This window comes from Typopeltis vanoorti, chromosome 22, assembly GCF_054136105.1.
Source record: "Typopeltis vanoorti isolate ZY-2024b chromosome 22, IOZ_Tvanoo_1.0, whole genome shotgun sequence".
Lineage (NCBI taxonomy): Eukaryota > Metazoa > Arthropoda > Arachnida > Uropygi > Thelyphonidae > Typopeltis > Typopeltis vanoorti.
The window spans coordinates 5978351-6003204 of NC_143570.1; the positions used below are offsets into that span (position 1 = coordinate 5978351).

The 24854-nt window shown below is 35.3% G+C and overlaps 1 protein-coding gene across 1 annotated transcript in view; it reads left to right on the forward strand.

Annotated features, from left to right (window-relative positions):
- Positions 1–24854, forward strand: part of LOC150094132 (heat shock 70 kDa protein cognate 4) — a 71600-nt gene that overhangs the window by 25809 nt on the left and 20937 nt on the right. The window contains exons 2-3 of the mRNA XM_090412250.1: positions 13927–14135; positions 14227–14585. Coding sequence (XP_090268376.1) covers positions 13931–14135; positions 14227–14585 — 564 coding nt within the window. The 5' untranslated portion in view covers positions 13927–13930. The remainder of the gene's footprint in view (positions 1–13926; positions 14136–14226; positions 14586–24854) is intronic.

Below are 24854 nucleotides of genomic sequence, written 5' to 3' on the forward strand. Positions count from 1 at the left end.
CGGTTCATCTACCCAACATACTGATGCTAACTGACTACAGAGCTTCCTATAATTTCCTACTTTATACTTCCATGTATCCATTTTTGACAGTAACCTTTCGTGCTTTACTACTTCCCACAAAAGTACCTCATGATCACTCACTGACTAGTGGCAATGTCAACACCTCATCAACATCTTGTGAAGTTATCACCAAACCCAAAACATTAAAACCTCTAGTGCTTCAGTTACATGCTGTTTAAGATATCTCTCTGAAATTCAACAAACTCTTTCCTTGTTCCCACACACCATCTTCTGCTTCCATTCTATATTCCTGTAATTAAAGCCTCCCATCATGATCACCTTCTTTTTAACATGTCTAACTAATTTGCCTAAACATTTCACAAATCAGTATATTCTACATTCCCCTGGCCTATAACAGCATCTTATCAGATATACTAGCCTTTTAATTTCAACTTTGCACCACATAGATTCAAAATCTGTATATGCACTATCAACTTCCATGCTTTGTGAACACAGTTCCTCTACAGTCATTAACAGCATTCTCCCATCTCTTTTCACATTTCTGTCCTGTTGGAAAATTTGAAAATTCTATCTTTCCATTTTTATTCCCAACATTACATCCTTCTCAGACAACCAAGTTTCTCTTATTCGAATTATCTTTAAGCATATAGACTTGATCAATGCAACAAACTTAGCTCTCTTGTTTCAAATACTCTTTACATTTGCGCACAAACATAACAATCCCTGTGTCTTTTAGGTCATTCTATAAATACCAGCATTCTCTATTCTAGCTGCTATACCACACCTCTCTTCAGTCTGACCATTTCCTTGATTCTAACTCTGATTTCCATTCATACTTGTCTCATCCTCATATGTATTTCATCACCAGGTGCTGCTGCAACCAGATCTTCAACCTTGTATCCATCTTCCTTCTGTCGTATAATCCTTTAGTTATGCTATCCTGCTTAAAGTACTCTGATCATTTACTACATAAACTTCTTGACTCTGTGCCTTCTCAAAAAACAATAGTTTTTCTATCCTTTCTTTCATGCTTACGCAGTGATCAGAATACATTTTGGAAAATTGTGGAGACGACTATCATGTTAGAGTAGGAAACTTTAGTTTAATATAAACCAAAATACACATTCGACGTTTTGACTTTCATATCAAGGTTATCTTCTGGAGCATATACATAGAAACAAGCTACATTACATGGTTTGCTAAAGTTACTGACCAACCGTTACAACAATTATTGGCCTGACCTCTGGTGAAATTTCTGCACGACATTACGGTTCTCTTTGTCCACTTATTACGTTCCAGTTACTTCGTGTGGTAAAATAAATTTTGTTTACAAAAAGAAGGTATGGCCATGGGCTCACTTTTACCCCCCCCCCACATTGCTAACTTTTATATGGAAGGTTTTGAGCAATGTGCTCTTGATTCCTTTACTCTAAAACCTACAGTTTGGCTTAGATATGTTGAGGATGTTTTCATTATCTGGCCACATGGTCGCCAAACTTTAAACGCATTCCGTAGCCACCTGAACAAACAACATGAGCACATACAATTTACTATTGAAATTGAAAATCGGAACTCTCTTTTCTGGATACACTAGTCGCACGTCTTTCCTCAGGCTGTCTATCCTTCAGTGTTTACCGCAAGCCCACACATACTGGCCAATATATATACATGCCAACTCATATCACCACCCGTTGCAAAAATTTGGAGTCATTAACTCCTTTAAAAACAGAGCTATAACAACTTGCTCTAATCAACAAGTTCTTAAACAAGAATTAAAAATTATTAGCAACACGTTTTATAAGTAATGGCTATAACAAAAATACTATTAATAAAGTTCTTCATAAAACTTCATCAAAAAAGAATATAGATTACAGTAAAACCATGGCCATCCCATACATTAAAGGGTTATCAGAAAAAATCAATCGAATCCTACACCATTATAATCTCAATGCCACTTTTAAACCACCTATAAAATTAAAAAACATATTCAACTCCTAAGGATCATCTCCTCCCATTGGCTCATCCTGGAGTTTATTGCATCTACTGCACCTGTAACTTACCTTATATTGGTGAAACTGGACTTGCAATCCCTATACATAAAAGAACACAAAAGACACGTTTAAATATAATAATTTTGGTGAAGCAGGCCTCTCAGATCATGCTCTCAACAGCCTACACCAGGGGTTTGGAACCTTTTTGAACCAGAGCCATTCCACCAAAAAAATTAATTAAAACAAAATTTTGGGAGCCACAACTTCCAGGACTTTAAGCAATTTAAGCTTTGATTGGAAACTGTCCTATATCATTTGGTTCAAATTTATGTAATTTTTTATTTTATATATATAAATAAATAATTGGGCTGGAGAGCAACATGTCTGTGTGTGTGTGTGTGTGTGTGTGTGTATATATATCATGTTGTTCTCCAGCCCAATTTAATTTTGTAACCTAATAGATAATAATAATGGGACTCTAACTTTGATGTAGTAACGTTTTTTTTTTTATATTCACCAAAGGTCAAGCCAATAATTGTTGGTTTGCTAAAGTTGCTGACCAACAGTTACATGTAGATTGTAGTGTAGCTTGTTTCTGTGTATATATTGTGTATTCTCCAGAAGATGACCTTGATATGAAGATAAAAACTTTGAGTGTGTATTTTGATTAATATTAAACTAAAGTTTTCTACTCCAACACGGTAGTTGTCTCTAATTTTACAAAATGTAAGTAGTCTTTCTAAATACCCAACCCCATTCAAGTGCAGTTGATCAACTTTAAACCATTCTAACTTTCCTTCAAGTTTACTCCATAAATTTACAAATCGAACTTTCTTTGCCTTGCAACTCGGCTATCTTACTATTCATTATCTCTGCTCTCCTCAGTTCACTATTGTCATATCTGGGCAACATGCTAATGACTTTTTCCAACAACACTATTATTCTTTACCTGCTGTAACAACCTCCTTGAGTCTCTGTCGACATTCTTTTTTTCCCAACTAAGTAATTTGTGCCCATGACTACCACTAATTTTGACACCTGGTCTTTCCTTTTCTGCAATACATCAGTTATTTGTTTCATCGTTCTGTGAGGGAAGCATGTTTTTGTGTATTTTATTAGTCATCACACCTCTAATGATAGTCCCCAGACGTGGGGAAACAAAAGTATAGGTTTGACTCGGTTTATGCCTACTTAACTTTTGTGCCTCTCGTAGATCACAATTGGAATGGGCGATGAGCCTTTATTACTTACGGACACTCAAGAGAATTGCAGAGGCTATTCGCAAGAGCATTCCACTACCCAGTAACAGAATATGACAGATAGCAATGGAAATAGGACCACATCTTGTGGAAGTTGGTGACATAAATGAGCTCCTTGAGTCATAGTGAAGAGCTTTTAATAGACGATTTAGAAGAGCTAGCTGAACATCCAAAGAGGAAAATTGAAGCTGACTGCAATGCCAGTTAGGATGCTAACAGTGAAATCAATGCTTTAAAGCCATACATTTTCTTTTTTTTTAATTGTTTTACAAATTTTTAATATGTAAATTTCATAAAATAAAACATTTTTCGAGATTTTTTTTGTTGATTACTGAAAATCTTGGAATGGAACCTTATGTATTTACATATGTTCTTATTTACAATTTTGCTTCAGTTTGCTGGAAATCTCAGGAATCCAACCTTGGTATAAATAGTCAAACCTGTAGTTGGATAAGGTGATCTTGATGAGAGTTCCTTATAAGAAGGGCTGAATAATTTGCTTTGCACAAATGATAATGAGTACTAATTTGGTCTTGCCAAATAGTTATGCATTCAGAGTTAGCTTAACAGCTTGTTGCATGAAGTTGTTCATTACAAGAGACCTAAACTATCCACACAGCATCTATATCTCTCATTGACAAAGCACTAGCTAACAGACTCTTGCAACCATTTCCATTCATTTAGCACTTTCCAAGCAGAAAATCTAGTAATTTCTAACCACACACCTTACATATTTCCTCTACATTAATCCTACAAAATCCTTTCGATTTCCTGATATGTACCCTCAAGGGGGGTGTTCAGGGTATTATGACAGCACTACATGATTAAGTTTACATTACTAATAGTTGCCTATCAACAATCTTCCTCCAAATTGGTATATTACTTATCAGCCCTCCAATATAGTATCTAGCATTTTGTTCTTCTAAGGCACCTGACTAAATCCACCTAGACCTTGGTCTTTTTCTTGGCATCAAACATCAGTTCTGGTAACCTTTTCTCCCTTATTCTGTTTAACTGACCATACCCCTTAGATCAGCCTAGCTCATTCATTCTTGAATGAAAACAAGTAAAGTTCCTAATGTTTTCATTTTTAATATGATTTGCCATCATCTGTTCAGGCCCATAACTTTTCTAAGAACTCTCATATTTGTGTTGTTTATTTTTGACAGTATATATCAGAACACAGAATTATGAGTAAATAATTATTTATTGACTTATTGCTGATATTTCACTGGTGTTATAACCAGCATCTTCAGAGCACAACAGTTTGTTGCAGTATGTGAGACTAAAACAACATGGTGTAACAAAGGGACTAGTTTAACAAAATTGTAGCAACAACACAAAGACTAAAGTCCTAATTAGGTGCCCTCTATCTTAAAATATATAACACAAAGACTAAAGTCTTAAAAAAGAGACAGAGAAAGCAAGTACTAGTTATGTCTTAAGATGACAGTCTCCCAAATCTTAGTCAAATTTATACAGCCATATTTGTTGAGATTCAGAGTATGTGACAAACTGTGTTTTTGTGTTCTGAAGATGCTGGTTATAGCACCAGCGAAATATCAGCAATAAGTCAATAAATAATTATTTACTTATAATTCTGTGTTCTGATATATACCATCAAAATTAAACATGAAAGATGAACATATAAGCCTTTCTCATATCTGTGTGTGTGGTTTCTAATCTTTGGACTCTTAACTAAAAGGAATAAAATCCTTTTAGTAACATAGATGCTCCTATCCTATCTGCTTATCAGTCAATTTTTGCAATCCATAAACATTCAATCTATCATCTTAGATCATTCCAGACTGACCATCTTGGGGTCACTTGCAGCATGAACATCTCCATCACTTTATCATCACAAAGAAACCCAGGTAATCGGGTCTGTGCACAGTGATAAAGATGAGGCTTTATCAAAGCCTCATAAACAGGAATGATAAGTTCCTTATTTCCGCTAGTGCATTCTTTGATAATGAAGTAATCCTATGAGTTACCATGGCTACTTTAGCAATATGTACTTTAAACTTCAACTGTATCTACCAACACTTCAAATCTCCAGATTTGTCAGTTTTTCTGGAGTACAAGCTCTATAATATAATTGCATTACTTCACACTTTCCGCAATAAACTCATACCTGTTATCTTTTGTCTATACGCTGGCCTGGTTGGCCTAGTGGTTAGCGTATCCGCTTTCCAGCCAAAAGGCTGCAGGTTCGAATCCCACCGTGGGCATGGATGTTGTAATTGGCTGTGAAAGTACTAGTGGTGGTTGTTGGTGTTAGATGGTTGGAGTAGTGAGATGAAGAGCTGTAGAGTAGATGCCCTCCTGAGTCTTTGGACTCCCTGGAGGTGTGATGTAATAATAATAAAATACTATCTGCCTTTTTTTTAAATCAGCTGTCTTGCTCTCCACATTTACATTTAACTAGTACACTACCCAATTTTCTCTATCAGAAAGGTACATTCAGATTACTTCTCCACAAATTGGAGAGTAGTGGTTCAAGCATAGAGCCTTATAGCATGCTAATCACTTTCTTCTGGATTCTGCTCCTCCATATACTACTCCTTTCATATCTGTCTATAAGCTACCCTGTATCCATATTGCTTGCATCCTCCATTTCTTCCAGTTTGCACAACACATCAAATCCAACACTTCTGCTCTTCCCTTTTATCCAACTCAGTAACAAAAAAAAATGTTAAAAATGAACATGGCTTTTCTTAAAGATTATGTGGTAATCTCCAATAGAATCTTGCTTGAGCTCTTAGTAAGCAAATTAATGTGTAACTGATACCATGCCCAGACAAATTATGTAATCATACTTTAATTCAATGGATTTGCTCTTGATGTAGTCATCAACGAGCTTGATGATATACAGAAGCTATTTATTGACAGTTTATTTTTTGCAAAACAAACATCTTGCTTTTCAAAGCAAAGCCTTTCATGAATTCATTCATGTGACTCATTTATACGATGACATGCAATTTGTTCCTCACCAAAGTAATAAATTTATTGCATCACTCATGAGACCATAAATCCAAATTTATTGGATATTTACTGTTACAGAACTATTTCCCTTAGACATGCTAGTCATATATAAAGGCTTTATATCTGATCAGTGCAAATTGAAATAATTACCTAAATCCTTTTTTAGAAATTTAGAAATAGTCATATAATTCGCTGATAAAAAGAGATTCTATAACTGGAAAGTAAAATATCTTCATTTCTAACATGACTTTCGTTTCTCTAGAAAGCATGTCATATCCCATTCCATGAGCATTTACTAAACAGTACAGTTTTATGGTGACCAGTGTGAATGTGTTAATCTTACTCATTTTTGATACTCCTGACATTGGTAAATAAGCATAAAAAAATAAAAATAATACCCAATTTTTTACCTATGTCACTCATCTGTGACTCCTGCACACTCTGCTTCTGCTTTTATAACTCTCTTCCCATATCTCTCCAGACTCAACCACTTCCCATGCATCCAATGTGATCCCATTCCCATGTTGACTTGCCATCCAAATTGTGTTCTTATTATAGTGTCTCCCTGTCCAACTTGCATTCCTATTCATTATCATCTTGCAACTACTCTTTTCTACATTCACAAATGCTTGTCTTTCCTGTTTTACTCTTGCTTGTTCACATCTTCATCTAACTTTCTCTGATCCCTTGTGTGCATCATTCATTACACTTCCTTCTAGGAAGTCTCCAGTTAGCCATCACATCAAATCCATTTAAATGTGATCCATTCATTTTTGTTGTTTCATTTGTCTCTGGAATTGTTTCATGCTAAACTGCTTCCCTTTCTCCTTGCATATCATGATTTTTGTTTATCTCAACTCATTACCATACTCAGGCAAACACTACCTACTTGCCTTTCCTACCACTTTTACTTTGATAAACTCTTGATAACAATCTTCATGTCCATTCAAATCTTTTCCCACAACCACCTTAACTCCCTTGCATGCATTCTTCTCATATCAAAAGGAGACCAATTGTCTTTTTCATCTTTCTCTCCTGTATAACAAACCTTGTGCACTCTCTTGTCTATCGCACCTTTTAGTGGAATTGCCATACAGCTCCATCTTTTATCATTTCCTATCTTTTTCTTCACTATCTTTCATTTTATTCTTTTGCATTTTTTATTTATATCTAACCTCATTTTGCATATGTCCCATCTTTTTCATCTTGGTTCTCATTTTGCAAGTCTTGCATTCTAGCTTCTTGCTTTTCGTCTCGCAATCACTCTAGCTTCTCATTTCTGCAGTCTTCTCATATTTTTGGTATTGATATTCCCACACTTGTTCTACTGGCTGTTACCTTTCTCAATCTTGCACTCCTTGCTGCTTTGTTTTTCTAATATTCATTCCTTATTCTTGACTCATTTAATATCTTTAATCCATATTTCACATTCTATAAATCCATACTCTTTCCTCTTTGTTCAATCCAAATGCATGCATATGTGCTGCTTGCCATCTTTTGATTTCTTACCTGGCATATTTCTTTTTCACCAATGTCTTGCTTTTGTTTACTGTGAGTTGTAGTTATAAAAACTGCAATCAGATGTATCAACACCCTCAAACACTATGCATTAATTCCCAGCTATTGGTACTAGATAATTCCTAGAAATGCATAAGATTTTATCAGTATTACAAAAAAATCAAACTTATCATGACTAGGTCAGTCCTACCAGTCATCTTCTGCCTATGCAACTATTCTCTTGGTATTTGATACCACGTGTGAATAGAATTTGTAGTTATTTTCATAATTCCTTTTAAACACTTGAATGGAGAAAGCAGAACTTGGCATCTTTTTGCACTAAATTAATAGAATCTGCATTCTAACAGTCAAACTAATTCTGGTGAGCATGCACTAAAAGAGTTTTTCTATTTTGCATTGTGTATATTGCATTTTCTTCAAAAATTTTAAAAAGCAGTTGCATTTTACTTTTTCTCTATACACACACTGGCTCTATATATGGCCTTAGCTACCTTGATAATATCTAAACAAATTTCTATCCTTTCAAGAGTTATGAAGATAGGATCATTTTACATTCACAACAAGGAAAGGTTAGTGTGCAGGATTTTGACCAACTTAAAAAATGAGAAATGGAGTTTAGTATGCTGATTATCTTTTAATTACTCATCATCATCAAATTCCTGCCATATACCCAGAAGGGGTGTACAGAATATGATAGTACTAAATGAAAAAATTATATCATTACTAACTTCCTATCCACAATTTTCTTCCAAATCAGTCTGTTACTTGTCAAGACTCCAACATTATCAGATCTTGCATTTCTATCGTCTAAGGCACTTTGTACCGTATTCCTTCCACCTATATCTTGGTCTTCCTCTGGGTCGTTTCTCTGCCAACCTGGCAGAGAACACTTGTTTTGCTAATCTTTCCTCGCCCATTCTGTTTAGGTGGCCATACCACCTGAGATGAGCTCTGCTAACATATTCCTGGGTGCTGACAATGTTAAGTTCTTTCCTAATATCCTTGTTTTTAATATGATATTGCCATTGATGCCATCTGTTCACTCCTATAATCTTTCTCAGAACTCTCATATCTGCAGTCTCTAGTCTTTGGTCAAGTGTTTTACTTCTGACCCAGCTCTCAGATCCATAACTTAAAACTGGTTTCAACACTGTCTTATATACAGCTAATTTAGTGTTCCGACTAATTTCTCGCTTATTCGATATGAATTTATTCAATTGACTTCCCACCATACCAGCTTTGCTGATTCTGTTGTTTATTTCTATATTTAATTTACCACCTTCACTAAAAATCGTGCCTAAGTAGCTGAAATGTTTTACTTGTTCCACAGGTTCTCCATTCACAACACAGTTGACATTTTCAGTGATTCTGCCTATTTTCTTTGTCTTTTTATTGCTGACCTTCATACCATATCTATTACAACAGCTATTCAATTTAGTCAGAGAATCTTGCAGACTTTTAGCGGATTTATTTAGAAGTATGACATTATCGGCATAAAGCAAAGAGCTGACATTAACATTTCCAATTTTGATATCATGTTTAATACCACTTTCCTTCATAATGTGATCCATATAAATAATGAATAACAGAGGGGATAATGTACATCCTCGTTTCACACCAGATTTAACATTAAACCATTTTCCTGTACTTCAATTCTAACTGCTGACTTACAACTCAAATAAAGACTAAGTATTGCTTCACATAATGCCACATTGACACCATATAACTGTAGCGTATTGAATAGCTTCTCTCTTGGTACCTTGTCATATGCATTTTCCAAATCGACAAAACTTAAATACAGATCTTTGTTGTATTCCCATGCTTTCTCGACTATTTGTTGTAAAGTGAAGATCTGATCCTGACATCCTCTGTTTGGCCTGAATCCAGCTTGTTCTTCACCAAGCTTTTCTTCCACAATTCTTCTCAACCGTTTCTCAAGTATACTTGCATAGATCTTGCCAGGAACACTCAGTAGGGAAATACCTCTGTAATTCTCACATTCAGTTTTATTTCCCTTTTTATATATGGGTACTATGAGAGCTCTACTCCAATCATCGGGAATTTGTCCCTCTGTCCAGGCTTTCTGAACTATGCAGTGCAGCCACTGTAAGACTCTTATACCACCATACTTCAGCATTTCTGGTTGAATATCATCTACTCCAGCTGCCTTTCCACATTTCAAGCCTTTGATGGCTTTTTCTACTTCAAGTATAGATATGTATTCATGCCTGGTCAGTGTTTTTTACCACTGTGCTGTCATCACTGCTTGTTTCATTTAGCAGTTTTTCAAAGTAATTACTCCATACTTCAAGGATATCTTTTTCTCCAGTTTTCATGTCACCTTTATCATGTCTAACTCCTTTTACAGCACTCTTCCCTCCATTCCTAAGCTTCTTCAACAACCTCCAGAATATTTTGCCACCTTCTTGATATTTATTTTCTATGTTCTTGCCAAAGTCCTCCCATGACTTTTGTTTAGCTAGTTTTACACACTGTTTAGTTTTCTTGCATTTGTCTCTATATTCTCTAAGAGCACAAGCTGACTTATTTCACAGGAACTTTTGATATGCTTTCTTTTCCTTCACTGCCTCTTTAACTTCTTGTGTCCACCAGGGAGTTCTGATTTTTTTTTATCCTTGTAGACAACCTCACCACATGCCTCTCTGGCAGAATCAATCAATGTTTTCTTCAGAGTTTGCTACTGAATCTCCAAGGTTTGATTCCTGTTCTCAAACTCTTTTTCATTTTTTCTTCAATAATGTTTGTGTATTTTAGTCTACAGTTCACATCTGAAAGCTGCTCAACTTTTATTCGCTTTAAAACTTTTTTACATGTTATTCTTTTCAATATGAAATTCAATTTGATCCTGCTCAAGACTAAATAGTGATCACTTCCAATTTCAAATCCTCTGTACGCTTTGGTGTCCTGCACCAGGGAGAAAACATCACTATCAACAATAACATAGTCAATGAGACTTTCTTATTCCTAGCCTCTTCTCTCCATGTGAATTTGTTCACATTTTTATGTTGGAACATGGTGTTAGTAATAACCAGTCCATGTCCTGAGCAGAAATCCAACAGATATTTGCCATTACTATTAGCTTTGCTCTTTTCTCCAAATTTTCCCAAAATATTTTTGTATGTCTCACAATCATTTCCTACTCTGCTATTTAGATCCCCAACAAGGACCAACTTTTTCTTTTTCATTGTGGCAGTTGCCTTTTCTAAAGCCTCAAAAAATTCCTCCACTTCTACCTTAGTAGAACCTTCTGTGGGACCATAGGCACAAATACAAATAAGTCTCATTGTCCAGTTCCCCATTCTCATATTTACTCACATTACTCTACTTGAGACAGGCTGCCATTCAAGAAGATTAGCCTCGTATTTTATGTTGAATACTATGGCTACTCCTTCTTTTCCTTGATTGCCATTGCCTGAATATGACATTTTGTATTTATTGCTCAAAGATCTCACCAGTTTAGGTCTTTTTTGTTTCAGTCACCCCTATTATGTCAATCTGGTACTTATCTAATTCCTCAGCTAGCTCCATTTCTTTGCCATTCAGGCTTCTTATGTTGATAGTATCGATCTTTAACTCTGGTGATGTTGAGTTGGGGTTTGTTTTCAAATTTGTTCCAGTAGCTGACTTTTTGTTGTTCGCCCTGGTTCCCTGGCGAAAACAACAGGGCCCTGTTTAACCAGGCGACGCCCCAGCCGGCATGAAATTTTGTCATGTTGTACCATCATTTTTTATTTTGGTTTAGCCAGTAAGAATGCAATTTGGTCGGCTAAATCCCAAATTGCCAGCCCATCCTCGTTCGTTCAGTATTCAAGTAGATACCCAACAGGGTGCACCACGAGAAGGCGAGGATTGGACATTAGGTCAGAAGCCCTGGTCGGTTCTCTGCATTCCTTTAAAAGGCTATGTGGAGGTCTCCTCTCAGTTATACAGCTTTGACCCTTAAGCACCCCAATATGCTGATTATCTTTTAATTACTTGAACCCAGAATTAATCTGGTATGGCTGCTTACAGTATTACTTTTTTCTTTCTTAATCTTTCCCTCTTTTACCTTTTATGGTGTTGAGGGTTTCTAGTCCTTATAACTGCAACCATTATACGAGGATAAGGTGGTTGGCCCTATGCCTCCCAGTGTATCCTATGTCTGTAGAAATGTTATGTTCTCAAGGCCAATTTGCCTGATTGCAGAACGGAAAACCCCAGATAAATGGGGGGGATATGTCTGAGAAAGATGAGCTCCTCACATGAACAACCGGAATCGAACCCACGACACTCCTTTCCCAGACATATGGTTGCGAAGTGCATAGCCACTCAGCTAACTGTGCAGATTATCGCTTATTTTCATAGGAGAAAATTTATCTAATGATAAACTCAATTTTTCTTGGTATGTTCCAAGTTCATAACCAGTCCAAATCTCTTCCCTTCCTCATTTAACAGTTTCAACATTTCTTGTAGTTCTCTTTTGTCTTCTTCAATGATAACAGTGTCATCTGCAAATCTCAAATTGGAATGCTGGTTATGGAGAGAAGTTGAAGAAATGTGGATTGCATAGTTTAGTGGATAGAAGAAAAAGAGATATGATAGAGATATTTATGTTAGTGAGATACTTTATCAAATTAATCCAGGACAGAGGGGATTATAAAAAGAGTAGAAGGTGAGAGAAGAACCAAAGGTCATCCCTGGAAGTTATGTAAAAGTGTGGTGAAGAGTAGATTTTTTACATGGAGAATTGAGTGGATGGAATGCATTACCAGAATGTTGCTAGTGAAAGGAGGGTTAAGGATTTTTTTTAAGTTTCTATATTTATCATATAATAATGATTACAGAACATTATCATACCCCATGGAGGATATAATAATGTTCTGCAATCCAAAAACTGTCTTTTTCTCCTTGCATAATGATTTAGATCATCCTTGTCTATAATATTTCCTCTTTCTGAAACAAACAAAACAGCTGACATCATACTGAACATAAAAATTATGTATGTTTATCTACATTATAGCCATTGAGGTGGCAGACCATAACAAGTGCCTTATCTGTTGTAATCACCTACTTTAGTTTCATGGTGATCACTTCTAGCTACATCATCTGCCTCTTGCCAGCCTAGAAGTGAAATAACTGCTTCATACATATAGATTCTCAGATGTTACTAAATTGATTATTTGCACACTAAGTCCTTTCCATTGTGTGCTGCTTAAGGTAGCTATCCCTAAGTAGCTACAAATTCTTTTCCCCTTTTGTATTCCTCCTTCCAGGCTATATCCCTTAGTTGAAATTCCTCTAAAATGTCTTTGTTCTCAACAGATTTGATTTGTAATAGCATCCAGTTATGTATCAGTCCTGTTTAACTTGTATCTCATATCAGCCTTGGAATCTGTTGCTTATAATTAGTTATACCAACTTGTATCTCTCTCTTATTAATTTCTCCAAAATTAAATAAGAGTAGATCCCAAATGCAATACTTTCTTACCCTGTTTATCCTCTTTCTTCTCCTTGAATTTGTTATATATAGCCATCCTTTTTCTGTAAGGATATTTTATTATTATTACATAACACCTCCAGGGAGTCCAAAGACTCATTGAGGGAGGATGCCTACTTTACAACTCTCCATCTCCACCAGCCGCAATTACCTTCATCATTTACACTAATGCCATCTACCACCAACAATATTTTCACAAACAAACATCCATGCTCACAGTGGTATTCGAACCAGCAGCCTTTTGGCTGGAGAGCGGATACGCTGACCATTCAGCCAACCAGGCATTTTGTTTGGTTATTCCAGTTCTTGCTAATACCCACAACTTTTTTTTCCTTCCATTAACTAATGCTGAAAATTTTGCTTTATTCCTGATACTTGCAGGCATTAGGGAATGTGCCTGGCTACTAGGCTGATGTATAGTCATTTTATATATATTCATCATTTAGTTTCCAAAAACTAAACTTAAATTGCTTTAATTGAAAATGCTATCAAACTTTTGAGTTTGAAATTATTAAATATATTTTGAATAATATAAAAAAACTTAAATTGGCTTGCCTGTGAATTTTTTTTGTATATTTAAAATTTTTAATTACTGTGATTAATTTAGATGCAGTACTATAAATGCTACATAAAGGTAATTCATCTTGTTTTCTAGGAAGATGGCAAAAACACCTGCTATTGGTATTGATTTAGGAACAACTTATTCTTGTGTTGGAGTTTTCCAGCATGGAAAGGTAGAAATAATTGCAAATGATCAAGGAAACCGCACAACACCCAGTTATGTTGCTTTTACTGACACTGAGAGATTGATTGGCGATGCTGCAAAAAATCAGGTGGCCATGAATCCTAATAACACTGTTTTTGGTAAGTTAGGTTACTTTTCTTCAAATTCAAAATTTAAATTTTTCTGTTATAATATGGATAATTCATATTGCTAACTTGTTTTCTTCAACAGATGCAAAACGGCTAATTGGACGTAGATTTGATGATCCTTCAGTTCAATCAGATATGAAACATTGGCCATTTACTGTCATTAGTGATGGTGGCAAACCTAAAATTCAAGTTGATTATAAAGGAGAAACAAAAACTTTCTCTCCAGAAGAAATATCATCTATGGTGCTAACAAAAATGAAGGAAATAGCTGAAGCTTACCTGGGTAAAACTGTTACTAATGCAGTTGTAACAGTTCCAGCATACTTCAATGACTCCCAGAGGCAAGCTACAAAAGACGCAGGGACCATTGCAGGATTAAATGTGCTTCGGATTATCAATGAACCTACTGCTGCAGCAATTGCATATGGTTTAGATAAAAAAGTAAGGAGTATTTTATTTCTTTTTTTTATGCTAATTTGTTAGTTTCAAAATTTGTTCTGGGATTAATTGTCTTAACTGAGATTAATCTATTTACAATAGTGATTTTTAAATAGCATCTTCCATAAAATTTTAAACTGAAAATAATCTTTTTGTTTTATCTATATCTGAAAGTAGAAAGGAATTATCAAGAGCTTTTCAAGGTATTTTTGATTTAAGATTTCCATTATTAAATGGAATTAAAAAAAAATACATGAAGTGAGCTACACAAATTATTTAAATTTAAATCTTGAGCAGTGTTCTAATTTTTGCCAGCCTATGTGAACATGTAAAACATTTTTGTGCACAAGTTTCCAGTCTGACTCAATGTGTGCAATAATGTAATATTTGATATTAATGTTTGCCATTTTTTCATCTAGCTATAACCTATAAAATTGTGAGCACTAATTATGATTTTTATAGTATGTTCGAAAATATGATGGTAAATTCTGAAGCAAAAAAAAAATTTTTTGTTTTTTTGTGCAATCACAGCTTAAAGGTAACATTGGGCTCGAGTAAGATGGTAACTTTTCTTATGTTTGCTGTCTGCTTTTGGAATTATACGTCATTTAAAAATAACATCCCAGATTAGAAAATAGTAAAGTTTTTACTTTTTTTACTAAATAATTTAAGGAAATTACAACGTCAACTAGGATATACATTAAAATAAACCTTAATATACTTCAATATTTCAGCAATGTCACATTGCCATTTTCAAGAAACTTAAGAACAAGACACGTGCACAACAGACAGTAAATGAAGAAGAAGCAGGAAGCTATTATTTCTCCTGTTGAAAGGTTATTTTTCACTTGGTCAGACTATAATAAATTTAGTTTAATCCTTTATCCAAGTGTGTGCAAACTAAGTTTGTGCCTGAAAGTATCTTCAAGACTCGGGTAAAGTGGTACAACACCAGGTGACTCCTTGCAAAGGTGGAGTAAGCTACAAACTGTGCTATCTCAGTATCTCCCATAATGCAAAACACATCTCCCTACAGATATGTATAATGTTATGCATTAAGGGAAGGGCCACTACCTAGACTAGTTTCGACCTTTATTGAGGTCTCTTCAGTGGGAGCCAGGCCCAAGTGGAGATACCAAGGCAGAAGCATTAGCAAGGTCATCTCCTCCTATAGGAGCTGCCACACGGTATGCTGGCTCCCACTGAAGAGACCTCAATAAAGGTCAAAACTAGTCTGGGTAGTGGCCCTTCCCTTAATGCATAACATTATACATATCTGCAGGGAGATGTGTTTTGCATTATGGGAGATACTGAGATAGGAGTGTTGGTAGCTTCCACCTTTGCAAGGAGTCACCTGGTGTTGTACCACTTTACCTGTGTTCTGAAGATACTTTCAGGGACAAACTTAGTTTGCACACACTTGGATAAAGGATTAGGAGAAATAATCTAATAAATTTAGTTTAAAGTCCTGATGGTACCCCCCTAGCAGGCAATGTTGGTATTCTTGGGTGATTGGGCTGAAGGTCTTCTGATGTAGGTTTCCCAAATTTGTTGAGGTTTGGATTGTTTCTTAGGGCTGAAGCTGATTCCATGAAAAGCCTTTCATATTTGTATTTAGTACGGTGTATTATCTTGGCTTTCTTCCACCATATTCTATGGCAGTATCCAACGCATGGTCAGCAAGACCAGAGTGGCTGTATTGGTGAAACCAGATGTAGTCCTTGTGTTCTGATATTTGCTGTCCTGCCTGTTTGGCCAAAGTAGAACAGCTTACAGCTGCAAGGGACCTGATATACACCAGGTAGGTCATTGGGGGGGTTTGGTCTTTAGTACAGTGGATAAGGGATGCCAATTTTTTATATGGTCTGTAACAAGAAGTTAAGTCACGTTTTTTTAGGATTTTTGCAATTTTTTCCAAGGTGCCTCGGATATAGAGTATGGCGATGGATTTAGAGTAATCCTTGTTGGGAGGCAGGGTTGTGGTTTACTGATTTCAATATTTTTTGTATTTTTGGGGGGGGGGGTGTTACCCATTGGCCGAGAATGTGGTTTAGTTCTGTGGTTAGGGCATTGTTATTTGAACAGATAAGTTTAGCCCTGTTGTGTAGTGTCTTAATGACTCCATATTGTTGTGAGGAGAGGTGGTGGGATTGGTGAATGTATCTGCCTATGGGTGGGTTTACTATAGACTGAGAAAACCAAGGTTCCATCAGGCTGGCAGGTGACTAGTGTGTCTAAGAAAGGAAGGTAGTTGTTTTTTCTTCTTCCAGGGTCAATTTGATTCTGGGGTGTTTGGTTGTTTAAGTGTGCTAGGAAGGAGAGGAGTGCATCGGAGCCACGTGGCAAAATAGCAAACACATCATCAACATAGCGAAACCAAATGGTTGGTTTTTGTGGGGCAGAGTTTGACTTTCTCTTCAAAAGTCTCTATATAAAAGTTGGCCAAGGGTGGGAAGAGTAGTGAACCCATGGCTGTCCCCTCTATTTGTTTGTAGAGTTTTCCCTGCCAAACGAAATAGCCTGAATTCATTGTGAACCGAAACGGGGCTGAGATATCAGGACGAAATTTAGCTTGTTTTAGCTCTAAGGTTTCCTCAAGTAGGACATTTGTGAATAAGGAGGAGACATCAAAACTGACCATTATGTTAATATGTTTGAGTGTAAGGCTTTATATGCTGGGTTTTGAAGTGGGCTGAGCTTTTTATGTGTGAAGGTGTGTTGCCAGTGTAGTGTGAGAGAGCTTTGGCCAAATGTTTAGCTAGTTTGTATGAGAGGGAATCGATGCCATCCACTATGGGACGTAATGGTACATTTTCCTTATGTATTTTTGGGAGTCCATAAATATGGGGGGTATGGAGTTAAATGATTTTAATTTGTTAGTGATTTCCATAGGCCAAGAAGTGACCTTCTTAAGGAGTCTGGAGTTTTCTAATTTGTGATTTGGTGGGATTGTACTCGATAGGGAGGTAAGTAGCCCGATCTAACAATAGAGCTTTCAGCTTACCTGTGTAATCCTTTTGGTTAAGTAATACTGTGGCATTCCCTTTATCAGCTTTGGTGATTATTATTTTCTTGTTTGAAATTATGATATTTGCTGTCCTGCCTGTTTGACCAAAGTAGGACAGCTTACAGCTGCAAGGGACCTGGTATACACCAGGTCCCTTGACTTTCAGAACACAAGGACTGTATCTGGTTTCACCAATAAAGCCACTCTGGTCTTGCTGACCATGCGCTGGATACCTGCCATAGAATACAGTGGAAGAAAGCCAAGATAATACACCGTAGTAAATACAAATATGAAAGGCTTTTCATGGAATCGGCTTCAGCCCTAAGAAACAATCCAAACCTCAACAAATTTGGCTGCATGAGACTGCCTCAAATTTGGGAAACCTATATCAGAATACCTTCAGCTCAATCACACAAGAATACCAACATTGCCTGCTAAGGGGCACCATCAGGACTTTAGGAGAAATAATAGCTTCCTGCTTCTTCCTCACTTACTGTTTGTGCCTGCATGCACATGTCTTGTTCTTAAGTTGCTTGAAAATGGCAATGTGACGTTGCTGAAATATTGAAGTATATTAAAATTTATTTTAATGTATATCCTAGTTGACATAATTTCCTTAAGCTTTTTTAGTAAAAAATGCATAACCAACGTCTAAGCCTTTCCACGAGAAAATATTAAAGGTTTTGATGAACTCCCTACCCTATAAGTGATGTTTAAAATTTGGGCACAAATACTTCATAAAAACACGTGAATCTTTTTATTCACAGGCTAATAGGAGAAAAAAAAAAATGTGCTACTTTGTGGAAGCACTGGGCTCAATACAATGAGTTTTTTTCCTAGTGCACTTGTATAACAATTCAAATTTAAATTATGAGATTTCATAATAAAGCTCATTTGTTTAAAACTCAAAACAAGGAAATGTGCAAAACCGTTCATGATCTTTTGTTGTGAGGTTGAAGTGCATTGTTCGCAAAATGTTTAGCATGGCTAAACCATTTAATCAGCTTGTTCTGAAATAATTAATATTTCATGGTCTGTGTACAAAAAAACATCTTCCATCAAGTATATACTCTATGTGACACTATATACATGTTCACATAGTGAGAGACTGAGTATATACTAGTTTTGGCTCTTCACATTGGAGATTAGACTATTAATAGCACTTTCTTAGTGCTGTTAAAACCTCCAACATGATGTCCTCCCAGCACTTAAGTCTTAACACCAACTTGGCTGCTTCAGCTAATACCACTGTTGTATAAAATAAACTTTTTCATGTCCATCAACAAAGTATACAAGTGGTAAATGATTTGAAATGAAGTGAGAGTTGAAGTCATTAAAATAACTAAGGTAAAAACAAATGCAGGAAGAAATAGTTCATTAGAACTATAGTCAATAGCACCTAATTATAAATTCTAATGGCTCGAGTAATTTTTTTTACTTCTTAGCATGTTTATGTGGGATCTGGAAAAGTGGCCCCTTGCATTTTGCTTCCTACATTTCTCCCCCTGTATATAATAAGTAGGTTACAAAAATGTAAATAATACACCTAATTTTTTAATAATTCTAATTTATTTTGTTTTAATAGAATAAATGCAAATTTTTATTTTTTAAAACTCAAAGTTGTATGCAACCTCTAAGGTAATCAATCACATTATGATTTTGAAAATCTTGGACTATTCTTTTGATTCTAGCAGAAATTGCAGCATACTTGTTTCTTTGATTGCCTGAATAACTGGCAATTGTGTAATTTTGAAATTGTGCAGCCCTTTTTTCTTTAAAGAATCAATGAATCGATAAATATTAACGAATAAAGTAGCACAAATTTCCTGAAATCCCCTGTACCACTCCGTTGTCGGTACATTGCTGATCATTCAGCTGTAAACATTCCACAATTTGATGTCAAAAATGGATAATTGCCAGCCTCTCCATTGTCTTCTTCCAATATATGTATCTTCAAAGTAGTTTGCAATCACCATAGCTTCATGGGGAAGTCATCAGCTTCAACTATATCTTCAAATGCGTGAACATCGTTAGCAGGAGGAATGAATGCCAATGCCAGAATCATTCGGCATTGGCAGATGAAAAAAAACAACCGGTATTTACAATACCAGGAAATTCTTGTTGGCAGGCTTGCATGGCACTTTGTTCGAAATCTGTCATAAGTTGCTGGGGTTGGAGACTGATTGTAGATTTCAACTTCTTGAAGCAACTTGATGTATGTGGCACAAGTTTTTCTCATGCCACAGCCAACAAATTTTTCTCTTTCTGTAGCTCCAGCTTAATGGTGATATTCATCCATTTAATTCCCACTTGATGCAGGGGTCGATCTACAACACAATCTAGCATATGTGAGATATGCAATATCTATTATCAATAAGACCAAAGAACTGCTGACAACAAAAAGTAGGTAATTCCGATGATTTATTAAAGATTATCTACCTATTGCTATGTAGAAAGTGTATGCTGATCCTTAATAAACAAAAGAAAATTTATTAGAAAGCCAAGCAAAATATAAATGAAACAGAAATATAGGGTACCCATAAAATAACTTTCCCTCTTTGGAGACATCTGTAGCTAGAACCAATAAATGGAATGAGATCAAATTTTATATTGAGACTTTTGTTTTGAAGACATGGGGAGATGATTTCCGTAAAGAAAAGATTTAGTACCAAAAGTTGCCGATAGGGAAATTTTTGGTGCTGGTGGAGCCGGAAGCAGTCAAGTATTTGCAGTAAACATGGGTAAAAAAGATTATGCAAATTTTACTGTGTACATGACGGCAGCGTCACCAATTCCACTTAAAAAGATTGGGAACGTTCAGGCAGTTATTCGAATGACTGACAAATTGTGCTCAATATGCATCCTATCTTGCCTCAGTGTGCTTTACTTGTTAAGTTGTTTTACCTTAAACAGTGCAATGCTGTAGCGACTGCAATTTGTTGTACACAAGAAAGGTCAGCACATTAAAAATCGTGTATGTGGTCCAGGGGACCCTGATTCTGATGAATAAAACATTATTTCCTGAGAGTTTAATCACTACATTAATTTCTGTCTCTCGCAAGTTGTTGTTTTAGTTTAATTATTATCATGAGTGACACAGCTGTCGCTTACACCATCGAAATGTTATTCCATTTTATCTGTCTTTTTAATGTAATTATCCACTTTTTTTGGCTCTGCCAGTGCCAAAATTTTCCATATTGGCAACTTTTGGTACTAAATCTTTTTTTCGCAGAAATTATCTTCCCATGCTTTCAAAAGTCTCAACATAAAATTTGGTCTCATTCCATTTATTGGTTTTAGCTACAGATGCCTCCAAAGAGGGAAAGTTATTTTATGGCCACCCTGTACAAATTTTACAGATGATTTGCTGCTCCATCAACCAACATCTAATTCTTTCCATGCCTGACTGAATCACCTGATGAACATTATTAGTTCATTGGATTAGCCCCTCCCTATAGTTATTTACTGAGCTACCAAATGTATATGGCAGCTGTTTATTATTGGTTAGTTATTTATATTTTACAAACAAATTTTATCTTTACCTCAAGATTTTAATGCAGTCATTAAATGCACACATACATGTCTAGAATTTATAGGATCACGTGCTATTTGCTCCACTCAGCAACTTATAGGACATGCACATCACACGTTAATTATTAATCATTTGTTTGCCAGAAATGAAAATATTTCTGTTCTTTATATTTCCCATTCTCACATGGCTTATTAATGATGTTTTCACATTTACTTTTTTATTAATTCACATATATAGCATTCTCTTTACTTATTGTTCTCTAATATATCCTAAAACAAACATTTGTTCTTTCCCCACACCTCTATGCAGATTTGGTTACAATCAAAGAACCATCATGATTATGTGGTGCATCTGCTGAAATGCAAGCAAGAAATTTCTGTGGACAAGAGAGACTATATTGCAATGATGTGAACATGTTAAAGAGAATTCTTATAGATTTCTCTAAATATTAATCCAGAGCACTTTCTTTGAAAAATGCTTTCAGTTCATAAGTATGTATCTAATACATTTGCATATGCTCTTAGTGCATCTTTGTGATACTGAAATTTTTCATATTAAATTATTACATACTTACTAATTAGCTTAAGGAAATTACAACATACAATAGAATATACATTAAAATCAATTTTAATACACTTCCAATATTTCGGCAACGTCACATTGCCATTATCACAGGAACTTAAATACAAGATGCGTGCACGTAAGCACAACACTCAGTAAATGAGGAACGAAGCCGGACGCTATTCTTTCTCCTAAAAGTCCTGATGGTGCCCTTTAGCGGGCAAGATTGGGCTGAAGGTCTTCTGATGTAGGTTTCCCAAATTTGGGACAGTCTCATGCACCCAAATTTGTTTAGGTTTGCATTGTTTCTTAGGGCTGAGGCTGATTCCATGAATAACCTTTCGTATTTGAATTTATTACGGTGTATTATCGTAGCTTTCTTCCACTGTATTCTATGGCAGGTATCCAGCGCATGGTCTGCAAGACCAGAGTGGCTGTATTGGTGAAACTCGATGTAGTCCTTGTGTTCTGAAATTCTGATATTAGCTGTCCTGCCTGTTTGGCCAAAGTAGGACAGCTTACAGCTGCAAAGGACTTGGTATACATCAGGTAGGTTTGGGGGGGGGGGGGGTTGGTCTTTAGTGGAGCAGATAAGGGATGTCAATTTTTTATACATTGTTTATAATTGTACTTGCCATAGTAAAACTAAGTGCACACAGTAAGTCATTTTGTAGATGGAGAAAAGCAAATGTTGGTCTTGAAATTTATTTTTAGAATACATATATTGACACCAAATATAGAAAGTGCTGAGAAGGAGGTGGGAGGAGACTTGTAGCTAAGCAAAGCTTAACTAAAAAAGCATGTCCTTAAAATTAATTAAATTTCTAACAACTAACATAGCTGATGATAAAATTTAAGTTTCTTAACATTTTAAAGAAAATCAATAGGTAGCAATCTCACCAAAACAAACTGGCAGCTTTCAATCATGAGAAACTAATAAGATTATATTTTTCACAAAGGCTGAAAAGATGATGCTTAGGTTGATTTAAACAGACATACCTTCATCAAATGAATCAATTGATCTCTGGCAGCAACACTTCTCAACTTTTGAATTTTAATCCAGTTAAAAAGAAAAATCGTTTTGTCACTTCTCGGCTATCAGAATTGTGTTCCTAACGCACACAGACCCAGTGGTCTGGACTTGCAATAGATGGTCAATAGCTGCAACATTTGGCCAATAGTTGAAGGTATAGCCAACCTATTATTATCACCTAGTCCAGATTTATAAAAAGTATAAAGCACACACACTTATTTATATATAAAAAATAAGTTATGCAGTCTGTGTCATTAAATGTTTGCTGCTTAATAAAGGCATATATATATATATATATATATATATATATATCGAAACATTAAATTGTGTGGCATCCATTTTTTTTTATAAAAAAAAAAATTAAATGTAACATTTAGCAAAGCTGATTTGTTAGTCAATTTTGAGTTTCTGCCTTTTTTTTTGTAGATGCCTCAGTCAATGATACAGTTGTTCTCTTACAGAACAGTGTTCTGTTTACTCCTTGTGGCAAAATATTTACTTACAAAAAGGTGCAACCATGAACTCGACACTATCCTCTTCCATTGCTAACTTTTACATGGAAGCTTTTATGCAATTAATTTTGGATTCCTTTACTTAAATTAATTTCTTTACTTTAAAACCTACAGTTTGGCTTAGATATGCTGACAGTGTTTTCATCTGGCCACACAACTGCAAACTTTTTAAACACCTTCCTCAACTACTTGAACAAACAATACAAATGCAAATTTACCATTGAAATTTGAAAACCAAAACTTGCATTATTTTCTGGATACAATCGTCCCAAGTCTTCTTGGGCAGTCTATCCTTCACCATCTATTGCAAGTGCACACATACTGGCCAATATATGCAAACGCTTATCACCACATTTTACAAAAACTTGGAGTCATTAATTTGCAAAAAATATTGCTAGTAATTTGCAATTCTTGCAAATTATTAGCAATACAAAACACATTCATTCCATATCTTCTTTTTTAAGTTCTCCAGCAAACCCTCACTTTAGGAGACTTGAAGCAATTATTTCACATTGGTCACTATCAGTACTGTTTTTGCTTTAATTTATGTTTAGTAATCTTTAGCAATACATATAACAGGACTCAAGTTTTGTAGTTTTATTTATTTTTCATCAGGGGTCAAGCCAGTAGTGTTAACAATTGACCAAATTAATGACTTCAGCTTACTGAAGTCACATTAATTAGCTTGTTTCTCTATATATACAGATATACTCCAAATGATGACCTTGGTATGAAAGTTTAAACTTTGGGTGATTATTTTAGTTCATATTAAAACTTATTACTCTAACACAGTAGTGCTCTGCATAATTTATTATAATTATGCAGTTGTATTTATACACGTTGAATTGTACATGAAACAAAACTTGCAACATTTTTTTTTTTTTTCCCAAGCTACATAGAATAAAATCAAATTCTACAATAGTTAAATAAAAATCACCTGTGCATATCATTTAAGTATAAGATATCTTAAAAAATAAAATGTATGTTAATACTTGCTTAAAAAAAACATTCCTTTTAATTCAAATCCAATAAATTTGTCACATCAAAGCAAAATAAAGCATCTAGGTACATGCAACATTTAACCCTGAAAGTTAATGAGGATAAAATTTTGATAATTGCTATTCATTAATTCTCCAATTTCAAAAGAATCAGACATTCTTAGCATTGGTAAATGCAAATAAATAAGTTATTGACCTTAGTAGATCTGGTTGACAGAGGATATCCTTCCAGGAATGAAATGCGATGCATATAAGCAGAATAAAAGTGCAATAAATACTCCACCCACCTGGCCTGGTTGTTAATGTATTTGCTTTACAACATGTTGTAGGTTAAAATTCTGTTGTGGGCATTGACATCTGAGAATCTCTTCATGTGGGAGATGAAGACACTGTTGCCTGGTGTGAGGCCACTCTCCCATGTGGAGATCTGAATGTTTGAAAAAGGCCATCTTTCCTTTTTTTTGTTTCATGAGCAGAAATAAAATTTTGTATTTTAGTGAATTAATCACTTAAGTATGTACCAAGAAATAGGTGATCCTTATTGTTGTTTCAAGCAGTAAGGAAAGAGGTTGCTGCATATCTGCACTAACCTCAAACTAAATCTTATTCAAAACTGTTCTTAAAAAAAC